General features: G+C 45.9%; 1 protein-coding gene across 6 annotated transcripts in view; it reads left to right on the top strand.

Moving 5' to 3' along the window:
- The window catches only part of LOC110077042 (ADAMTS-like protein 2), a 92382-nt gene that overhangs the window by 2086 nt on the left and 69107 nt on the right, over nt 1-21189 (top strand). For 4 of the 6 annotated variants that reach the window (XR_013544621.1, XM_020789715.3, XM_072998173.2 and 1 more), the window contains exons 2-4: nt 9946-10088; nt 11408-11483; nt 17597-17699. Coding sequence is in view for 4 of the 6 variants with exons in the window: in XM_020789715.3 (XP_020645374.2) it covers nt 9946-10088; nt 11408-11483; nt 17597-17699 (322 nt within the window). In the remaining 2 variants the exon portion in view is untranslated. Of the gene's footprint in view, nt 1-9455; nt 10089-11407; nt 11484-17596; nt 17700-21189 lie in introns of those variants that run through there. The other 2 variants (XM_072998172.2, XM_072998176.2) reach the window with 2 other exon arrangements.

Raw genomic sequence — 21189 nt, 5'->3', positions numbered from 1 at the left:
AGGCCCAGAGCAGTGAGAGAGACTCTCAGAAACCTAACAGGTGACCTCCCTTCTGAGAAGATAATGCTGATGTCTTGTGTGCCAGTTGATCACTGAATTACTCCTGGTGGCAGAGGCAGACATTCCTGCTGCCCTTGAAAACTGATTAGAAAGAGGTTTGCCTTTAATTATTTCTCAGTAGCCCCCTGATGATTCCCTTAAGGCACACACTGTGCTTTAGTGACTGTGCTATAAGAATCGCTACTGTGGATATACACATATGCATGCACCTCTTACTCACCCCATCTTGGCCATCACAATGGACTTTTTGGAGAAGGAGGTACAAGCCATGGTCTTGAGAAATGGGAGGACTGACAGATACATCCAAGGATTTGGAGCTGGTTTGCACTTTATTTGACAACCAGAACACAACAGTATTTTTAAGTGAAGCTGTACATGGTGGAGAGATGCATGTCTTCAATGTACTCCTGGACCTGTGCCTGGAGATGTGATTTGTTCTGGTTCCTTGATGAGTGTCAACAGTCTGTTTGAAGGCAAATATTGTCACTTCATAGGTGTACTGTGAAAAATGATGATGAACACTGGTATGTCCTAGTTAACCTGTCTTATTGAAGTGGTAGGGCTTAGTGAACCTAGAGCTATCCACATAATTCTTCTCCTGGACTGCTGATTAGAGATGGGATATTTGTATTAGTCTCCCAGGGGAGACAAATATGAATAGTGTCTTCACAGGTGCTCAGGTTGATTGGCCCCTTCCCCCAGAACTGGACCACTCAGCAGCTGAGTGGGGAGACTTGTCATCCTTTCTCCTCATCAGACTGGTTAGCAGCACAGGGAGGTGGGGAAGCCCCAGTCAGGCTATTTCCATGACTGGTGCAGCACAAATGACCATGAGCTGTGCACCATGCCACAAGAGGTACGTGGACAGCCCAATTCTAGAGGTGGCTCCAATCAATGATAATTCATATTTGTCAACCATCTCTATTGCTGATAATTAGAAATGGGCACAAATTAATAAATGAATTAACTAATCACCAAATTTATTGAAAAATCACTAGTTTATCAATTGGTATTTATATGACTCAATGTCCACCATGCATACAAATCAATGACTTTTAGTGATTTTTGATTTGTTGATTTGTGGGCTACAAAACTGCTACCCAGCCATGTAAAGATACATTACTCTCCTCTGCAATCTCTCCAAGTTTGGTGAAGATTGGGTTTCCCCAAGCCAGCTACTAAAGGACACTTTCTTGAGTGGACTCACTTTCTGGGTGTATAACTTGGATGTCTGGAACCCAGTCTTCAGCAAACTTATCTGCTATTTTGATGTCTCTAGGTGCCTGAGGGGGGGACTTTCCTGGGGGGCCCTCCTTTTTTTTTCATTTATTTATTTATTTATTTATTTATTTATTTATTTATTTATTTATTTATTTATTTATTGTCATTGTAAGTATATACACAGTATACCCATACAATGAAATTCACAGACACCCAGAGACCAGACACATGCACACACATAAAATTCCCCAAACACTCCCCATCCACTAAAAAATCCCCCAACACTCCCCCCCACTAAAAGTCCCCACATCTACACCGCAGGCCAAGTAACACAGTCCAACTAACTATTCACTACTGGTGGCCTTTAAGCTCATTATTATTATTATTTTATTTTATTTATTTATTGTATTTATACCCCGCCTATCTAGTCATTTCGACCACTCTAGGCGGCTTACAACATAAGGATAACAAGTTCTAAAAAATTTATAACAATTAATTAATTAAATGATTCTATAAGATGGGAAAAATAAAAATAAATCAAATAAAGAGGGAAAAAAGGAAAGAGGATATGAATTAACTGGAAGGGAAGGCCTGCCTATACATACATGTTTTTGGTTGGTTCTTAAAAGTACCCAGCGAGGGTGCAGCGCGAATCTCCGGAGGTAGGTTATTCCAGAGACGAGGAGCCACCGCCGAGAAAGCCCGGTTTCTAGTTCTTTCTTTCCGGGCCTCCCTCAGCGTCAGGCTCCTCAGCCTCACCTCCTGGCTCGCGCGGGTGACACGGGTAGAACTAGTTGGGAGTAAGCGTTCCGCCAAGTATCGAGGTCCTAAACCGTTTAGGGCTTTATATGTAAGCATTAACACGTTGAAGTCAATGTGGAAACGGATGGGCAGCCAGTGCAGCATGGCCAGAGTAGGAGAGATATGTTGGTATTTTCTCACTCCAGTAAGGAGTCTGGCCGCCGCATTCTGCACCATTTGAAGATTCCGCATCAGCTTCAAAGGAAGCCCCACGTAGAGCGCGTTACAGTAGTCTAATCTAGAAATTACGAGCGCAAGTACTAAGGTAGTGAGCGCCCCTGTGTCTAGGTAAGGTCGCAGCCGGGCTATCTGCCAAAGGTGGAAAAAGGCGGTGCGGACTACCGATGCCACCTGCGTTTTCATGGTGAGCATCGGGTCCAGGTGTACCCTCAGGCTGCGGACCCCGCTCTTTGTGGCCAGGGCCACCCCCTCAAACATGAGGGAGTTTCCCAAGCCACCATCCACAGGGCCACCCACCCTCAGAACTTCCATTTTGTCTGGGTTCAGCCTCAGCCCGTTCTCCTGCATCCACTGCTGTACGGCCCCCGGGCAGTGCTGGAGGGACAGGACGGTATCACCTGCAGTTGGTGAAAAGGAAGTATAGAGCTGGGTGTCATCAGCATATTGATGGCACGATGCTCCACATCCCCTGATGACCCCACCCAGCGGCCTCATATAAATGTTAAACAGCATTGGGGAGATGATCGAACCCTGTGGAACCCCACAATTGAGACTCCATGGGGCTGAAATACTCTCCCCAAGCTGCACTCTCTGGGGGCGGTCCTCCAAGAAGGAATGGAGCCAGGCCACCGATTCCCAACTCAGAGAGCCTCCCCAGGAGGATACCATGGTCGACGGTATCGAAGGCCGCTGAGATGTCGAGGAGGACCAACAAAGAAATTTTACCGCTGTCGGCCTCCCTCAACAAGTCATCATACAGGGCGACCAATGCCATCTCTGTACCGTGGCATGGCCTGAATCCCGACTGAAAAGGATCCAGGGCATCTGTTTCGTCCAGATGTGCTTGAAGCTGGTCAGCCACCACCCTCTCGACTACTTTGCTCATGAAAGAAATATTGGCGACGGGCCTATAATTGCCAATTTTGTCCGCTGCCAAATTAGGTTTCTTTCTTATGGCCCTAATGAGTGTCTCCTTGAGGGCAGAGGGAAACCTGCCCTCAAGGAAAGACCCATTTATTAAGTGCAATTATAGCTCTGGGATAAAAACTATGCAGGAAACGTGTGGTTCGAGTCTTAATTGTTCTATATCTTCTGCCAGATGGCAACAGTTCAAAAAAGTTATAAGCAGGATGGGAAGAGTCTCTCAGTATGCTGTGTGACTTCCTCAGACAGTGGGATGTGAAGATATCATCCAGGGTTAGTAGCTGGAGCCCAATGATATTCTGGGCAATTTTAATGGTTCTCTGCAGAGCTTTTTTGTCTACTACAGAGCTACTCGCAAACCATGCCAGAATGCCATAGGTTAGGACACTCTCAATGGTGCTACGATAGTATGACAGAAGTAAATGCTGAAATAAATTTAACAGCCTCTTCTGTGCCTTCTTCACTAGCATGTTGGCATTTATATTCCATGAGAGGTCCTCTGAGATGTAAGTGTCCAGAAATTTAAAACTACCAACTCTCTCCACTTCCTCGCTATTTATGTACAGTGGTAAATGTACAGTTCTCTTCCTCCTAAAATCAATTATGAGTTCTTTATTTTTTTTGATGTTAAGTGTGAGATGATTTTCTTTACACCAAAGTATCAACCCTTGTACTTCCTTTCTATAAGCAGACTCGTTGTTCTTATTTATGAGCCCCACCACTGTTGTATCATCCGCAAATTTAATAATTGTGTTGGTGTTATACAGTGGGGTGCAATCATGTGTGTACAGGGAATAGAGGAAGGGACTTAGCACACAGCCCTGGGGAGCTCCTGTAGTTAATACCAGGGTAGAAGAATGTGGGTGTATAACTTGGGATCCAAAACCCAATCTTCAAAAACTTGGAGGGATTGTAGAAGAGAGTCTGAGAAGGTTCCTGACAAATTTGGTGTCTCTAGATGCTTGGGGGGGGCATTTTATAGGGTTTTAAAATAAAAAAGTGAATAAATGAATCATTTCATCAGTTCATCACAAAAAATCCTAAATTCACAATTCAAATCAAAATGATTCACCATTTTTTTCCTGATTCATGCCCATCTCAACTGATAATCCCTTGACAATGTGTATACAGATGCCACTCTGATCTTCAGAAACTAAAACAACTATAACTATAACCAAATTGGGGAGAAGCAATCTCATCTAAGTTGGTTCGTGGATCCTCTTGTCACATGATAAGGAGGATATTTAACAAATTCACATGCATTAGAGAGTCTGTATGTACTCAGTATCAGTGATGAAAAAACAGGCTGAGTGTTGTTATGAAGTTCCTGAAAAATAATTCTACCCACAATCAGAGGAGACCGCGATATATATTATAAGAGTTCCAGATTTAAATCAATCTGCTTTTATCACTGGACAGTTAATGCAATGATCATATGAAGTTCCTCCCCCTAAAACATGCATTCAGATTTTAAAAAAAACCAAAATTCTGTTCTAAGGGAATACATGCTCATGTAGCATGTTTCAGACTGAGCCGAAAAAATGCACATACACACAGAAGATTTTTTTTAAAATTAATAACATTGTACAACAAAGTATGGCTATACTGTATGGAAGAGCTATACAGAGGTGCCTTGACCTACGAACACCCTGACCTATAATTTGATTTACTAACAGCTCCAGCCGCAAAATTTTGCTTTGACTTGTGGCCTGAGCTTTGACTTACAAATGGAGAAAGGCAGGGGGAAAAGGGGGGAAATTTATTTATTTATTTATTTATTTATTTATTTATTTATTTATTTAATTTATACCCCGCCTATCTGGCCCACCGGACCACTCTAGGCGGCTTCCAAATATAAAATCAAATAATAAAACATAGACAAATACATAATAATCAAACAAGAACAGCAGTAAAGAAAAAAAAGGAAAAGTAAGAAAAAAAATCAAGAGTTGGCTGGAGGGAAGGCCTGAATAAACAGCCATGTTTTTAATTGGGTTTTAAAGGTGCCCAGCGTGGGGGCCGTGCGAATCGCCGGAGGGAGATTGTTCCAGAGGCGAGGAGCCACTGCCGAGAAGGCCCGGTTTCGTGTTTTCTCCTTCCGGGCCTCTCTCGGCGTCAGGCTCCTCAGCCTCACCTGACTCGCGCGGGTGATCCGCCAAATATCGAGGTCCTAAACCGTTTAGGGCCTTATAAGTAAGCATTAAAACTTTGAAGTTGACACGGAAACAGATGGGCAGCCAATGCAATGCGGCCAGCATTGGAGAGATGTGTTGATATTTTCTCACTCCTGTAAGGAGCCTGGCCGCTGAATTCTGCACCACCTGAAATTTCCGTGTCAGCCTCAAAGGCAGCCCCACGTAGAGCACGTTACAGTGATCTAATCTTGAGATTACGAGCGCATGCACCAAGGTAGTGAGCGCCCCCATGTCAAGATAGCGTTGCAGCCGGGCAATGATGGAAAAATGCAGTGCGGACTACCGACGCCACCTGAGTTTCCATGGTGAGCGTCGGGTCCAAATATATGCCGAGGCTGCGGACCCCACTCTTCGCGGCCAAGGTGGTCCTTCCAAATGTGAGAGAGCCACCCAAGCCACCTACCACGGGGGCACCCACCCTCAGAACTTCCGTCTTATCTGGATTCAGCCTCAGTCCGTTCTCCTGCATCCATTGCAGTACGGCCCCCAGGCAACGCTGAAGGGAAAGGACAGCATCACCTGCAGTTGGTGAAAAGGAGATATAGAGCTGGGTGTCATCGGCATATTGATGACACGAAGCCCCACATCCCCTAATGACCCCACCCAGCGGCCTCATATAGATGTTAAACAGCATTGGGGAGATAATCGCCCCCTGTGGAACCCCACAATTGAGACTCCACGGGGCCGAGACGCTCTCTCCAAGCTGAACTCTCTGGGGACGGTCCCCCAAGAAGGAACGGAGCCAGGCAAGTGCCAAGCCACCAATTCCCAACTCAGAGAGCCTTCCCAGGAGGATACCGTGGTCAACGGTATCAAAGGCCTCCGACATGTCGAGGAGGACCAGCAGGGAGATTTTGCCACTGTCGGCCTCCCTCAGCAGGTCATCGTACAGGGCGACCAATGCCGTCTCAGTACCGTGGTGCGGCCTGAAGCCCGACTGAAATGGATCCAGGGCATCCGTTTCGTCCAGGTGAGCCTGGAGCTGATCGGCCACCACCCTCTCAACCACTTTGCTCATGAAAGAAACATTGGCGACAGGCCTATAATTGGCAATTTTGTCCGCCGCCAAACTAGGTTTCTTTCTTATGGGCCTAATGAGTGTCTCCTTGAGGGCGGATGGAAATCTACCCTCAAGGAAAGACTCATTTATTATTACTGTGGCCCATTCTGTTGTTATCGGCCTGGCTGCTTTGATTAACCAGGCCGGGCAAGGGTCCAAGGAGGAGGTGGTGGCTCGGCAGCGGCCAAGCACCCTGGAGATGGAATCAGGCGTTACAGGCTGAAAAGAATCAAAAGTCACTGGGTAAGACGGAGCGCTGGACATCTCTGCTCGACTCACTGTTTTTAAAAACGGAGAGAGCTCCCGGCGGATGGCCTCCACTTTAGATTTTAAAAAGGCTGCAAACTGGTCAGGGGAAAAACTAGGGGGAGGCCTATCACCTGAACCAGTTCCAGATAGGTCGTGCACTATACGGAATAACTCCGCCTGCTGGTTGGACGCTTCGCTTATCCGGTTAGCGAAGAATGATCTACATGCAGCCTTTACCTTAGCCAGGTAAAGGTTAGTTGCGACCCTGACAACTGTCCAATTGTAATCCGTCGGGTTCTTCCTCCATCTATGCTCTAGCCTTCTCCTATGTCGCTTCATCGCTCGGAGCTCCTGGTTAAACCAGGGCGCAGGCCGAGCTCTGAGCCGGAGAGGGCGTTTAGGTGCGATCGTGTCTATAGCTCTAGTGGCAGCGATGGACCAGCTGTCAACCAGAGCCTCGAGAGGAGCGCCAGCCAGGTCAGCCAGAACACCTCTCATGGCCTCCTGGAATCCAACAGGGTCCAGTAGCCTTCGAGGTCGGACCATAGAAATAGGTCCTTGCTCCCTGCGAGGGGGGAGTGCCACTGAGAGGTTGCATTTTATTAGGTGGTGATCTGACCATGACAAGGGGACCGACCCGAGGTCAGTCACCACCAGACCACACTCGCTCCAGTTGGTGGAAAAAACCAGGTCTAACGTATGGCCACCCACGTGGGTGGGGCTGATGACATGTTGGGACATGTTCAAGGAAGCCATGGTTTCCAAGAACTCAAGAGCTGGCCCTGTGGTCTCTGCCCCCGCATGCACGTTGAAATCACCCAAGACCAAAAGCCTCGGGGATCCCAACAATGCCGCGGAGACAAAGTCGACCAGCTCCGGTAAGGAAGTGGCTGGGTCACAGGGAGCGCGGTAACCCAGCAAAATCCCGATACCATCCCTAGCCCCTATCGATACGTGGAGTGCCTCTAGACCTGGCTTTACCACCGAGGAGCGCCTAGTAACCTCTAAGTTGGATTTGTAGACAATGGCTACTCCCCCGCCCCGCCCCTCCAGTCTACCCTGGTGCTGGACAGCATAACCGGGCGGGCAGATGAGAGCCAGAGGAGGACCCCCCTCCCCATTAATCCACGTCTCGGTTATGCATGCCAGGTCTGCATCCTCCTCCAGGATAAGGTCGTAAATCACCTGGGGTTTGTTGGCTACAGACCTGGCATTCAACAGTACCAGATTTAGAGTGGAGGGCTGGCTGATCCGGCTACCTCGATATTGGTGTTTGGTCACAGTCTCAGAACAATGAACAGCTTTCAAACATGTGTCCATCGTTCTACTGACAGAGTAGGGACTGTGCCAACGCCATATCTCCCTCTACCCGTGATCACAGGGATGTTAAAAGATCCCCTGCTGGGCGAACAGGCCTTCCACTCCATATCCAAGAGAAAGAAAAAGAAAAATAGAGACCAATTAACCTAAATTAATAAACCGAACAAACTTAGATACAAAGCAGGTACATGAATCAAATATATGCAATAAAACAGGAAAATTACAAAAAATAAAAATAAAAATCCCAAAATTATGAACCCCCTGTGTAACATTAAAATAAATTATTGAGAAATCACATACTAAAGCCCCATATATAATCCTGATCCTCCCTCCTCCTCCACACAACCTTGTCCATTCAACAATGTCTGTTTCGATGTTATTTTGAATATTGGTGTTAAAGATGATGTTGAAGGAGGAGTAAGAGTATTACTTGTGGAGGTGAGCTGTTTCAGTCGCTGGCCTTTGTGTGGGGGCAGAGCATCTTTGCAGATGGTCCAAGAAAGGGAGAGTGAGTGAAGCAGTCTTAGAAAAAGTCCTGTCCCCTGGAGATCCAACATGGCGACCAGCCAGCCAGGGAGCGGGACAAACAACTCACTCTCACTAACCAACACCCAATATTCCCCCCCCCCCCACAGCCTTCCATACTTAAAAGCCTTCACTCCCCCTGAGCCAGGTGGCTGATGTTGGGGGGGGTGAGGCAATCAGGAGTAGCAGGGCCTAGTCCTGGAAAACGGAGGGAGATAGAGCCAAACTCCGGATGGCAGTTGACAACAGCCCAGCCACAGTTCTTACTGTCTCTCACCCAGTGAGATTGTGGCAGGCAGAAGATCTTCCGCTCCCCCAAAGGCAGGAATGTTGGTCCGGTGAGGCCCTGAGAACACCTTCGGCGTAAAAGCCTTCACTCACCCTAAGCCAGGTGGCTGATGTTACGGGGGGTGAGGCAGTCAGGAGTAGCAGGGCCTAGTCCTGGAAAACGGAGGGAGATAGAGCCAAACTCCAGATGGCAGTTGACAACAGCCCAGCCACAGTTCTTAATGTCTCTCACCCAGTGAGATTGTGGCAGGCAGAAGATCTTCCGCTTCCCCAAAGGCAGGAATGTTGGTCCGGTGAGGCCCTGAGAACACCTTCGGCTTAAAAGCCTTCACTCACCCTAAGCCAGGTGGCTGATGTTAGGGGGGGTGAGGCAATCAGGAGTAGCAGGGCCTAGTCCTGGAAAACGGAGGGAGATAGAGCCAAACTCCGGATGGCAGTTGATTCAATTCAAATAGTTGGTGGCAAAGAGGCTGCTTCTTTCACCCCAACGGTTAGAGCATGAGGTCAGGGAACTTTTTTACTTCTGCTGAATCATGAATAAGCGCCGCAGAAAGCATGGGTCTAGTTGTGAGTAAGGGCTCCCTCCACCATGGCTGGCCCCGCCGCTATGGGTGCTGGTGCTTTGGAAGCCCTGGAAACCTCTGCAGAGGCTGCTGGAGCCCTGGCCATCCAGCGGCGGTTGGAGTCCAGGAGGCCTCCTGGCCGCAGCTGTCGCGGCGGTGGAGGCAAGGTGCTGCTTTTTCCTTTTTAAAAGTTGTTCTGGGTGGGTTTTGGAGGGTAGGTTTGGGCTGGGAGGGTTACATTTCTGTGTTGTTTTGTGGGGTGTGTGTGTGTGTGTGTGTGTGTGTGTGTGTGTGTGTGTGTTTTGCAGTCCCAGCATGGGACTTGCTCTGTTTATTTTATATATATATAGGTATTTTTTTCTTCGTCCAGAACAGATTAATTGGTTTTCAATGCATTCCTATGGGAAATGGTTCTTTGACTTACGAACGTTTTGACTTACAGCAACTGTTCCAATGCAGATTAAGTTTGTAAGTCAAGGCACACTGTATAGTGAAGAGAATGTGAGTTAACTCTGGTGAGCCTGAAGTTCTCAAGCTAACCATTCCTTGTTTGTGTCAGGACAGTAGTGAGGCAGCAGAAAGAGCTAGTACTTGGAACGAAGAGGTCGCTCAGTGGTGGGGGGAATGGAGCTCCTGGTCCACCTGCTCCCGTACCTGTGGAGGGGGTGTGATGTCTCGAGAGAGGCACTGCTTACACCAGCGGTAAGTAACCAAGCCAGGTAGTTGACCTGAATGCTACTTTTATAATTGATGTAGCTGATGTTATCATCGTAGTGAAGACAGGTAATTCAAAACGGCAGGGGGCAGGGATGGTTGCTTAGTTTGAGATTTCTCTGTTTGGCCCAGCTTCTTTTATTTCCTCTTCATTGTTAGTTTGCAGTTTTCTGCTTTTAATATCTCTGTATTCCTGTCATCCTTGCTGGTTTTTTTAGGAGATACAGCTGCTTGCCTCTTGTGGTAGCTTCCCTGATTGAAGGGGGAGGAGTGGAGTGGGCAGTAGGGGTGTGTGGGATTGCACCGTTACATTTATGTTGACAGGCACATGGATCTCTGGGGCTCTCTGGCTCTCTGCCTGCCCACTTTCATTCCCACCCTGCTGGTCCACAGAGGCTCTGCAGAAGAACCCCCCCCCACCACCACCATGGCTGAAAAGCGTTGGATGAGACTCCTTGGGAAAGCACTTCTTCTTACCTTCTGCTGCTGCTGATTCTGCCATGATCATGAGAACTGGCACCCAAAAAGCTCATGGTGTTGTGCTTCTCCTTCTGGCTCACCTCAGCTCGTTTCCATTCTGCATGAACACACTTTTGAGGAGAGAAAGCCTGAACAAGCACCTCCCTCCCTTTCCTTATGTGCAGTATTAGCTGAAGCAGTGGGGCAGTGGCCCATGCCATAAGCTCATCAAAAGAGGATTCAGACAACAGGATTCTAAAAAGAGCTTTCTGTCCTTAAATACAGTTTGAAACTTAATCTTTCAGGATTGCACTCGGCATCTTCCTTCACATCAGGAAGCATCTGCTCACCAAAGCAAACTAAAGTTCCTGTAAAAAAAACTCTTATCTCTCAGAATCCCCCAGTTGCAAACCAAATAAGGAATTTCTCTACTCTCTGATCTTGAGTTTTCCTTCATTCTGCATGCCTGTTTGTTAGTCAGACTCTCTTAATGCTGAAGAAGCAGCACTTGGCATATCTTTAGAAGCATTTTGAGCATCTTCTAAAATTCAGATTAAGGCATCTCTGTTTTGGAACAGAAAACCTTCCTTTGCTCCTTTATTATACTGATGTGTGAGGGCCCTTGAAAACTCATGAAGAAGGGCACCAGAACTTTTTATGGCTGTGGTGCCCCCTTAACCTCTAAAACACATGTTCTTGGGCCACAACTCCCAGAAATCCTGGCCAGCAGAGCTAGTGGTGAAAGCTTCTGGAAGTTCTAGTCCAGGAACACCTGGGGACCCAACGTGTGGAACCAATGGTCCAAAACAAACTTCTGGAAGCCAATGTTAATCATATTTTCCTTGCAGGCTGCAAGTATTTCAGGGGACAAATACTAGCCTGTGCCTGGGTCAGTCTAAGCACTACCAGCTGTGCCAACAACAGGTAAGATCTGCTATCATAGACCTTAAAGCTATATTTTGCATCATTCTGTGGCTACTAGGAGAGTGAAATAAAACAGAGAACAGTGGATTGATTTTTGTTATTACTACCACCTCTGTGTGTGTGAAGTTTTTAATAACATGTAATTGGGTTGCCAGACTAGATCAGACATGTTGCTTACACCTGAGTACACTTTACTGTTAGAAAATCCAGTAGGAATATTTCTCAACATTTTAGGAGAATTCCTTGAATCAGTCACTCTTTCTAAACACATATAGTTAGGTCCTGTCTCCTTAAAGTCTCCGTATACCCTTAGGTAATGGAAAGGAGTTTCTTTTTATGATTTTCTTTTTAAAAATTGGAAATCAGACCCTGCCATTCTAAATATAGGCTTTCTAAACTTATAGGAACCTTCTCACAATCAGATAGCAACCGTCTGCTAAATAGTAGCATATAGAGATCTGACTGTGATCACAGGTTTACTCAAAGATAGTAAGTGAAGGTATAGTAAAGATGAGTTGTTTTTAAAAGCAAGAGGACTTATGCCCAGTTTATTGCCTTTTCCATCATTTATCCCCATTCCAGCTCTGGTTCCTCTTGCCACCATCCAACTTTGTAACAAGCGAGTGATGTGTGCTGCCAGTGGGCAGGTTTCACCAGTGCTTGGAAGACAATCACCCAAACCATGCCCTTGCCCCATGGCCATTGGCCATTCTTGTTGGGGGATTCTAGTAGCTGTAATAAAAAGAGGGGCTTTCCCCTGAATTCCTGCTCTATATATGTCGTGCCATCCAAAGGACACTCCCCATAGATGTATTTAATCTTTCAAAAAGTCACGATCATGTCTAAAATCAGTGAGAGAGATAGTCGAATCAATCAAGTCCAATGAAATGTCAGATGGAGCAGACCCAATGTCTTGATATTGTTATACTGGCTTATCTTGATTTGGGCATGCTGTCTGGGGAATTTCTGAGACTGGCCCTTTTGGTGCAGGCTATGCAATCTGAATAAAGTCAGTTGAGGTGGTGGGGGAAGAGCAGTCGAAGTGGCATATTTGACCTTATTTCTGGTATCCTGAAGTGGCAAGTTTGTGCAAAGCTGGAATTTTGGAGAAAAGAAAGTGGACTGGGTTCAAGTACAGTTTGGAAGGGAGGCAGCAGAGGCAGAGGATAAGAGAGGCAAACTACGTATGGTAGAGCAAGGGGAGAAAAAGAAGCTGATTATCAGCCAAAAGCAGTCAAACACCTATACGCCCTTTGTGTTCTCCTTTGGCTACTCTAGGTTTGGAGAGAAGGAACAGGATGTAGAGATAAAGGAGCAGGGCAAGCAGAGAAAGGGTTGTGCAGTCTCCCACCCCATTCCCAGTTTTGCCAGTGGAGACAAAAAAAAGGAGTTCCCCTACTTTTGAACCTTGTAATGTTTACATACACAGAAGAAGAGGAGGAGATGGGGGTTGCTTGGAGTACTCAAAACAGATTTAAAAAGAAAGTGTGCATGTGCATCTGAACATGAGACTTCCCAAAAGAGTATCTTGTTTCCCTGAAAAAATAAAGAGACTTTTATCACTCTGTTGAGAATTCCTGTACAATTTTCCATTTGTACTTTGCCTTCCAGCCATGTTCACCTTTTTACCACCTCTCATCTGCACGCAACAGACAAATCCTCCATGAAAAGAAGAGGAAGGGAAAAAAAACCAGAAACCCAATATGTCTTTCTTTGCTTTCTTAAGTAACAAAATGTTTGTTAAGCTGCAGATGTGCACACACCAAAACATTTCACTTGCTCATTTTGTGTCTTCCAGCAAAATATATATAGCAGAATCAATAGGGAAAGAAGGGGAGAGGGAGAGAGACAGAAGAAAATGCTACAAAAGAAATTTGTAATTTTATGATTTTATATATTTTTATACTGTTTTGTTTTATTTTGTAAGCCGCCCCGAGTAGACATGGTCTAGAGAGGCAGGGTAAAAATCAAATAAATAAATAAATAAATAAATAAATAAATAAATAAATAAATAAATAAATAAATAAATAAAAAATAGACTATCACTGTTGTGCTGAAACACTTCGATTATTTTTTTTTTAAAAAAATATGTATTCATGGTCTCTGTGAATGCACACTAATGGGTTAATCTGCGGCTGCGCAGAGCAGCCTCGGAATCTTCTAGACCTCAGGCACATGGTGCCAGGATGTCCCATACGCTGGCTATAACCCTGCCCCCAGCACTGAGTGCCTCAGTTCCATTTCTGCCACCGCTACAGCAGCTACTTGGGTCAGAGCTTCGCATTTGTTTTTTTCCTTTTGACCTCTTTAAATCATTTTCTTGGACCTCTTGGCTTTTTCGACTTCAGCTTGTTTCACCATTCTTCTGGATTTGTGAGTCTAACATTAAGAATAGAACTGTGTTGTTTGAGTGCTAATTTATGGGTTTATGGCTGCTTTCGGCCCCTTCAAACGCTGCTTGTCCTGTTCTAACAAGGTCCTGCTTTCTGACGGTCATTTGCAGTGCTTATTCTGTCTCGGGGAGGAGCACCAGCCTGCTTTGTGCACTGTTTGTAAGGCTTTCACTAAGCCTGCCCTGAAGCAGAGGCTCCAACGACTTCACTCCTACTTGTGAGAGAAATCACTTGGCCCAGCACGAGCCTCGGCCATGGATCCACCGCAAGATCCCCCATCTGAGACCTCTTCAACTACAACTTGCTCGCCTAAGTGTGCTCACAAGGCAATTAAATCATCATTGTCAGGCTCGAGGTCAACTGCTTTGGTACCAGTATCTAAGCCTCCTTTGGCCTCGATGCCAAAGAATAAGAAGAAACCATCTTCTAATACCTCTCGGCCCTCAACCGAGACTTTGTCGTTGGTGCCTGTGACCCATTCCCAACATGAGATGGTATGTTTGAGCATGCCATTGGGAGATGATGATATTCCTCCCTCAAGGCTGGAGATAGCGCCTTACCTGCACATAGGTCCATCTCCTGATTGGGCAGATACCTCGGTGGAGGCCAGGCTGAAAATGAGATCACTTCAGGCCTTCCACAACCGCCACGTGCGTTTTATATTTATAATGGAAGGTATTCTCCGATTTCGCCACTAAGAATCACCTCCCCATGAGACCTACCTCTCTTGATGCAGTGCTACAATTCCTCCTTCTTCTCTTTCTTTGAGGCCCATCACATTCCATCCTCAAAGTGTATGTAGCCGTGATAGTAGCCCATCAGCCTCCCGCTTCAGAGGCTGCAGGCTTATTTCACCATCCAACTCTAAAGCAGTTTTTAAAGGGTCTCCGAAATATGCGTCCAGCCTACAAGTCACCCACACCTCAGTGGTCCCTACAGTTGGTACTAAACAAGCTCATGGGTCCACCATTTGAGCCTATGGCTACCACTTCCTTCAGACTCCTTACACTAAAGACAGCCTTCCTCCTCGTGGTTACCTCAGTGCAGTGTGCTGGTGAACTGACAGCCCTTCAAGTTGACCCACCCTTCCTCCAATTCCACCCTGATAAGGTGACTCTATTCCCTGATTGCTCTTTTGTACTGAAAGTAGCTACAGCCTTCCACCTTAATCAACCTATAGCAGGGATCAGGGAACTTTTTTACCTTTCCCCCCCCAAAAAATGTACATACTGTATGCCAGCATTATCCCCCTTGATTTGAAAGGAAGGATCTCGGTCACGCGCGGCCAGTTGAGTGCCACCACCCGCACCTGGGCCGCCACCACCACCTGGCAGGGCCATGCTCAGTCCTTGGCGGCTTTCCTTCTCCATGGTGGGCGGCTCCTGGGCGGCTGTCGAAGAGCAGCAGGTGGCTTCCCCACAGTCCTTGCCATCAAAGCACCATGACAGCTGCCGCAGGGAGGGTGAGAGGCTCTGCCAGGCCTGGCTGATGTGGAGGCAGCACCGAAGGAAGCCGCATGGCCAGGCGAGTGCTGCCACCGCCCAATGGGCTCATCCGGGAACAGGCCATGGGGCGGCAGTGTCCCGGCACTGGGAGGCTGAGCTTGGCCCCGGCTGCCATCGTGGCTGCGCCTCGCCCCTCCGCCACGATCCACCTCTCCAGGCACTGGAAGGAGAGGCTCCTCCTGGCCAGGGAGCTCCGGCCTCTTGCCCTGGCCTTGCTCCCGCCACCCCAACATCGAAGCTGGAGAGGGCTCTTCACTCCTTGGATGACAAAAGGGCACTTTCATATTACGTCTCCCATTCTGCGTCCTTTCGTTCCTCACACAGGCTTTTTGTGTCCTTCCAAGGGCAGTCAAAGGGTCTCCAGGTGTCAGCACAAATGATTTCCCAGTGGATAGTTACTACAATCCACCTAGCATACGAACTGGCTGGTGCACCTTTGCCGACTACAGTTTGGGCCCATTCTACTAGAGCAATTGCTTCCTCCACAGCCTTCCTCGGAGGGGTAGACCTAGCAGATATCTGCAAGGTTGCTACGTGGTCCATGCCACTTACCTTCGCGGCCCACTACCACCTAGATGTTTGGGCCAAAGCAGAGGCTGTCGTTGAACGAACTGTCTTGGCATCTGTTCTTTCGTGACATCCCTCCACCGGGTAAGTCAGCTTGCTAGTCACCCTTTAGTGTGCATTCACAGAGACCACGAAGAAGAAAAAGAGGTTACCTAGCTGTAACTTTGGTTCTTTGAGTAATCATCTGTGAATTCACACTTCCTGCCCTTCCTCCCCGCTGTATGTCACATGTGCCATATTGCGTGCTGTGCAGCAGCGGACAGTTCCATGGAACTGAGCCACTCGTTGCCGGGGGCGAGGTTATAGCCAGCATGTGGGAGGTCCTGGCACCTTGTGCCTGAGCTTTAGAAGATTCCGAGGCTGCAGGTGCAGATTAACCCATTAGTGTGAATTCACAGATGACCGCTCGAAGAACCAGAGTTACAGGTAGGTAACCTGTAAGTGATTCACCGCATCAGCAGTAGTCTAGCAGACACACACACAAATTCACTTCCCCTCCCCTTCTGCAGAGAGGCAGAGATAGTGTTCAATTTTTTTAATATCCTGAAGTGGCTCATTTATTAAGCCACTTTTTGATTAAAACCGGAAGGAGCCTTGGCAACTTTGACCGTTGCAAGGCTCAATTTTAGTCTGTTCCCAGCTATCCCACACTCTGGGCACAGACTAAACCAGAGTGCATCAACCCACATGAAAAAAATAGAACTTAGAAATGCATGGGTTGAAGTGTCTGAGGGCAATTGAGTGGACACTAGAAAAAAGAGCGGACCAATCTGCCCCCCAAAGCATACCAAATAATAGAACAAATGCACATCTGGAAAGTCTTTTTGGATCGCAAAAATTAAGGCTTTCAAGGAACCTGTTCTTTCCTACTGGGATATAAAGTTTATGTTTAGTAAAATTGGTTTATAGGTTACTTTGAAGAATTAAAAAGTGAAAAGGTAGAGTTTAAAAATGCTAAATAAATCAAATCAAATAACTTAACAAAAAGATCACAACAGGGCATCACATTTTTTTTACCTCTTTAAGAATTAAGGAGTAAACTATTAGTATGAGATCACGGCAAAAACTATAAGTGGTTTAATTTCTTTAAAGTGAAATTCATTCATTCATTCATTCATTCATTCATTCATTCATTCATTCATTCATTCATTCATTCATTCAAATATAATTCTACTTTTTCTGTAAGGTTACAATAAAGTTGAAATTTAGTCCTCAGCCTCCTTTCTTCTCTCAATCAGTCGATGAGGCAATTTATATTGAGAAATAATAACTGCTCCAAGATCAGCCATTGACTGTGCCAGGTCTGTGGAATATCATTCTATACATGCAGAACAGTACTAGTGCTTTTGGTAGAGTGTAATTTACTATTTCAGATTGCTGGCTGGGGATAACATTTTTAGTTTAACTTTCCCCCCGATAGAAAAAACGTAACTTCCTGCCAGAATAGTGGTGCAGAAAGGAGAAAGATTCAAATCCTTCCTTGCATCTGGCACTGAGCATTGGCATTTTCTCTAGAAACCTTGACATCACTAAATGCTTAAAGTTCAGATGAGTCGTACATTCTGCCTGAATTATGCAGTTCTCCATGGTTGCCTTTTATTAATTGGAAAATGAACACCTGGTAAGCCTCAATTTCTTGTCTCTCCAGCTTTGTCCTGCCAATACAGCTAGCTTCAAGCAGCATCAGTGTGCCAACTTCAATGCCAAAGCCTTTGGGAAACACTATTATCATTGGACTCCTCTTTATCCAGGTTTGCCTTTGCTGCATTACTCAGTGGAAGTTGTTGGTGAGGGAGGGACAGATTTTAAGCTTGCTGGGTCTCTTTATTTTTCACTGGAACACTACAGGCCACAAACTGGGGCAGAATTTTGGAACAAGGTGCTTCTGACTGCAAAATGTTTGGTTTTAATACCAGAACTGGAATAGGGACACATACTATTCAAGCTTCTACTCCTGTTTCCTCTCAAAGCTTTTATGATTTTAGGGTTGTGAGATAGGAGGAAATGAGATTTTTCTTGTCTTGTTTGTTGTTTGATATACAGTGGTGCCTCGCTTTACAATTGCCCCGCATTACAACGAAACCGCACTACGACAATCTTTTGCGATCACAAAACAATGGTCTGAATGGGGTTTTTTTTGCTTTGCGACGATCGGTTCCCTGCTTTGGGAAACGATTCTTCGCAAAATGACGATTTTTCTCCAGCTGATCGGTGGTTTCAGAATGGCCACCAGGTAAATAAAATGGCTCCCTGCTGTTTTCTGGGACGGATTCCTCACTGCACAGGCACCGAAAATGGCCGCCCTATGGAGGATCTTCGCTGGACGCTGAGTTTCCAGCTCATTGGAACGCATTAAACAGGTTTTAATGCATTTCAATGGGCTTTTTATTTTTGCATTACGACGTTTTTGTTCTACAGAGATTTCGCTGGAACGAATTAATGTCGTAATGCGAGGCACCACTGTATATAATCCTGGCTTGTCTTTGCTAATTTAATGCAAGTAAAGACAGGATCCCATAGCTAAGAAAAGTGCTTCCCCTTTCCTTTCTCTTGAACCACTAGCTGTTGTGGATGAAGTGGGCACTAATCCTTGAAAACCTATGCTACAAACTAAGCCTGTTAGGCTTTAAGAAGTTATGTGCACTTAGGATGCACTGGAAGAAGTTATGCACTTTAAGAAGTTACATGGACTTAGGATGCACTTAGGATGCACTGGAGCAAAGTAGTGCTTTTTGATTCTTGACTCTGAACAGAGCACAGCTGAGGAATGAAACTGAGGCAGACCCAGGGAGCTTGGGACCAGAGTGAGTGAACAGGATTTTCCCAGTGGAAGAAATAGGAAGGGAAGGTAGGAAGGACAGATCCACTGGGGGAAGGGAAGACCAAGGAGAAAAAGACAGAGAGGTGAGTGGTTTTTAAAGAGTAACATCAAGAAGGGACCTGGAGTAACCTCTAGGAATTGCGCAGACAGAATGACTGTGTGATCAGCTTTAGAGCCATGTGCTTGGCTTAACAGAAAAGGGAGTGTCCTGATTACTGCTGAGAGCTATAAGTAGTAGCTGTGAGTTCTGGGAGGGCCTTTTGATACCTGACTTAGGGCAGAGCACAGCAGACAAATAAAGCTAAAGACAGACCTAGGGAACTTGCGACCAGGGAGCGTGAACAGAAGTTGCAAAGGGGGAGGCCCCTACCAACTTTTTTTTTTGTTCTTTAGAATATAGTTATATATTTGTAGATGCTTCCAACTACAGCCAAAGCAACAAAATAAAATGGACGGGCATTCATAAACAATCAGTTGGAAGCAAAAAGCTAGCGGGGATTATGGAGGCTGGAGACAATTCAGTAGTAGTAACCTGCAAAGTTTTTGTTATGTTTGTCTTTGTTTCTGAATTTAACGTGACGTACGCATGTAACAAGTGCAAACTAGTGACACAGTTAGAAGAAATAGTGAGAGAACTGGAGCACCAAGTAGCGACACTAACGGTTATAAGGGAAGATGAAGCCTACATTGATAGAACTCTTGACAGCAGCAGCAGCTGTCACAGGGGGCACAGGAGATGGGAGAAAACCAAAGCAAAGCAGCGGAGGAGAGTGCTGAGGAGAGTACAAACACAGGGGAGGCACCACCATGGAAAAGAGTCACAGCTAGGAGCAAAAGAAGGAGAAGAAACTCTTCACCAGTGGAACTGCAAAACTGCTTTCAGATTTTTGAAGAGGAGTCTGCTGGACAGCATGCAGTGGAGACCCCACAGAAGGACAAGAGAAGAGCTGAAGCACAGCAAAATACAGTCACTGAACTCTTACCCTACCCCCCCCCCCCAAAAAGAAAAGAAAAGAAAAGAGGAGAACACAGTAGTTATAGTAGGGGACTCCTATTACATGGAATTGAGACCGAAATATGCTAGGAAGATCCATGGCCTCACCAGGTATGCTATCTCCCGGGAGGTAAAAAGGGCAAGAAGGACTGCCATCACCCAGAGATACATATGCCTTTCTTCTTGTCCATGCGGGGCCAAATGACACAGCCCATGAGGAGCTCTGAAGAAACCACATCAGACTTTGAAGCTCTGGGAAGGAAATTCAAGGACTTTGAGGCCCAGATACTGTACCAGTACTAGAAAGAGGAAAAGAAAGGGAAAGGAAAATACTGCAGGTGAATGACTTAACTACAAACACGCTGTCGACATGAGGGATTTGGATTTTTCGGACCACGGATTAAGCTTCCTGGAAGAAGAACTGCTAGTAAGAGATGGCTTGCACTTAAGAAGTACTGGGAATAATGTGTTTGGCCAGAGCATGAAGAACTTGAATCAGGAGGGCTTTAAACTGAATTGGAAGGGGGAATAAGATGCAAGGACAGTGCTAAGGAAGGATGAAGCATTACTCACAATAAGAGGGACAGATGAAACTGTTCAAATGGAGGTCAATAACAACATTAACATTACTAGTAATATTCCTAAAAATATACAAACAGGCCACAGATCACACAATCTCTGCTGCCTGTATACGAATGCCAGAAATATGGAAAACAAACAAAAAAGCCCTGGAAATTTTAGCTGATCCCACAGCTATAAATGCTCAACTATCCAAACAAACTGCACCAGAGCACATACAGAGTTCTGACTCCTGTCCTCTGAAGATGACTGGTGAAACATTAGGAAGAACAACCTTCAGAACACAGCCAAAGAGCCCGAAAAACCCACAACAACCAACTGGAAATTTTAGTTCAGGACAGCAAATATGACATGATAGGAATAACTGAAACTTGGTAGGGTTACTCCCATGGCTGAAATACAGCAATTGAAGGATATAAATTGTTCAGAAAGAATAGAAAGAACATAAAGGGAAGTGGAGTTGCAGTATATGTAAAAAAAAAATTCTGGAACAGACATACAGGAGGAGGAGTTTGGCTGTCCCATTGAGAGCATCTGGCTCAATCTAATTGGGGCCAAAAAAACAAAAGGAAGTTGGTAGTTGGCCCTCAAATAAAAGAGTAGAAGTCGACAAAGCTTTTGAAAAACAAATTGCATGGATTTCAATGAGATTTCAGTTATCCAGATATAGAGGCAAATTCTGTGAAGTATGGTCCTTCCAAGAAATTACTTTACCACCTTGAATGAGTTCAAATATCCAAGGATGAACTGCATCAGAGAGTACTGAAGGAATTGGCCAAAGAACTCTCAGAACTGCTGTCCATTATGTTCTTGAAATCATGGGAAACGGGTGAGGTGCCAGATGATT

The sequence above is a fragment of the Pogona vitticeps genome, chromosome 4, assembly GCF_051106095.1.
Source record: "Pogona vitticeps strain Pit_001003342236 chromosome 4, PviZW2.1, whole genome shotgun sequence".
Taxonomy (NCBI): Eukaryota; Metazoa; Chordata; class Lepidosauria; order Squamata; family Agamidae; genus Pogona; species Pogona vitticeps.
Note: the sequence above shows the minus strand (reverse complement) of the source record. Positions and strands in the feature narration are given on the sequence as shown.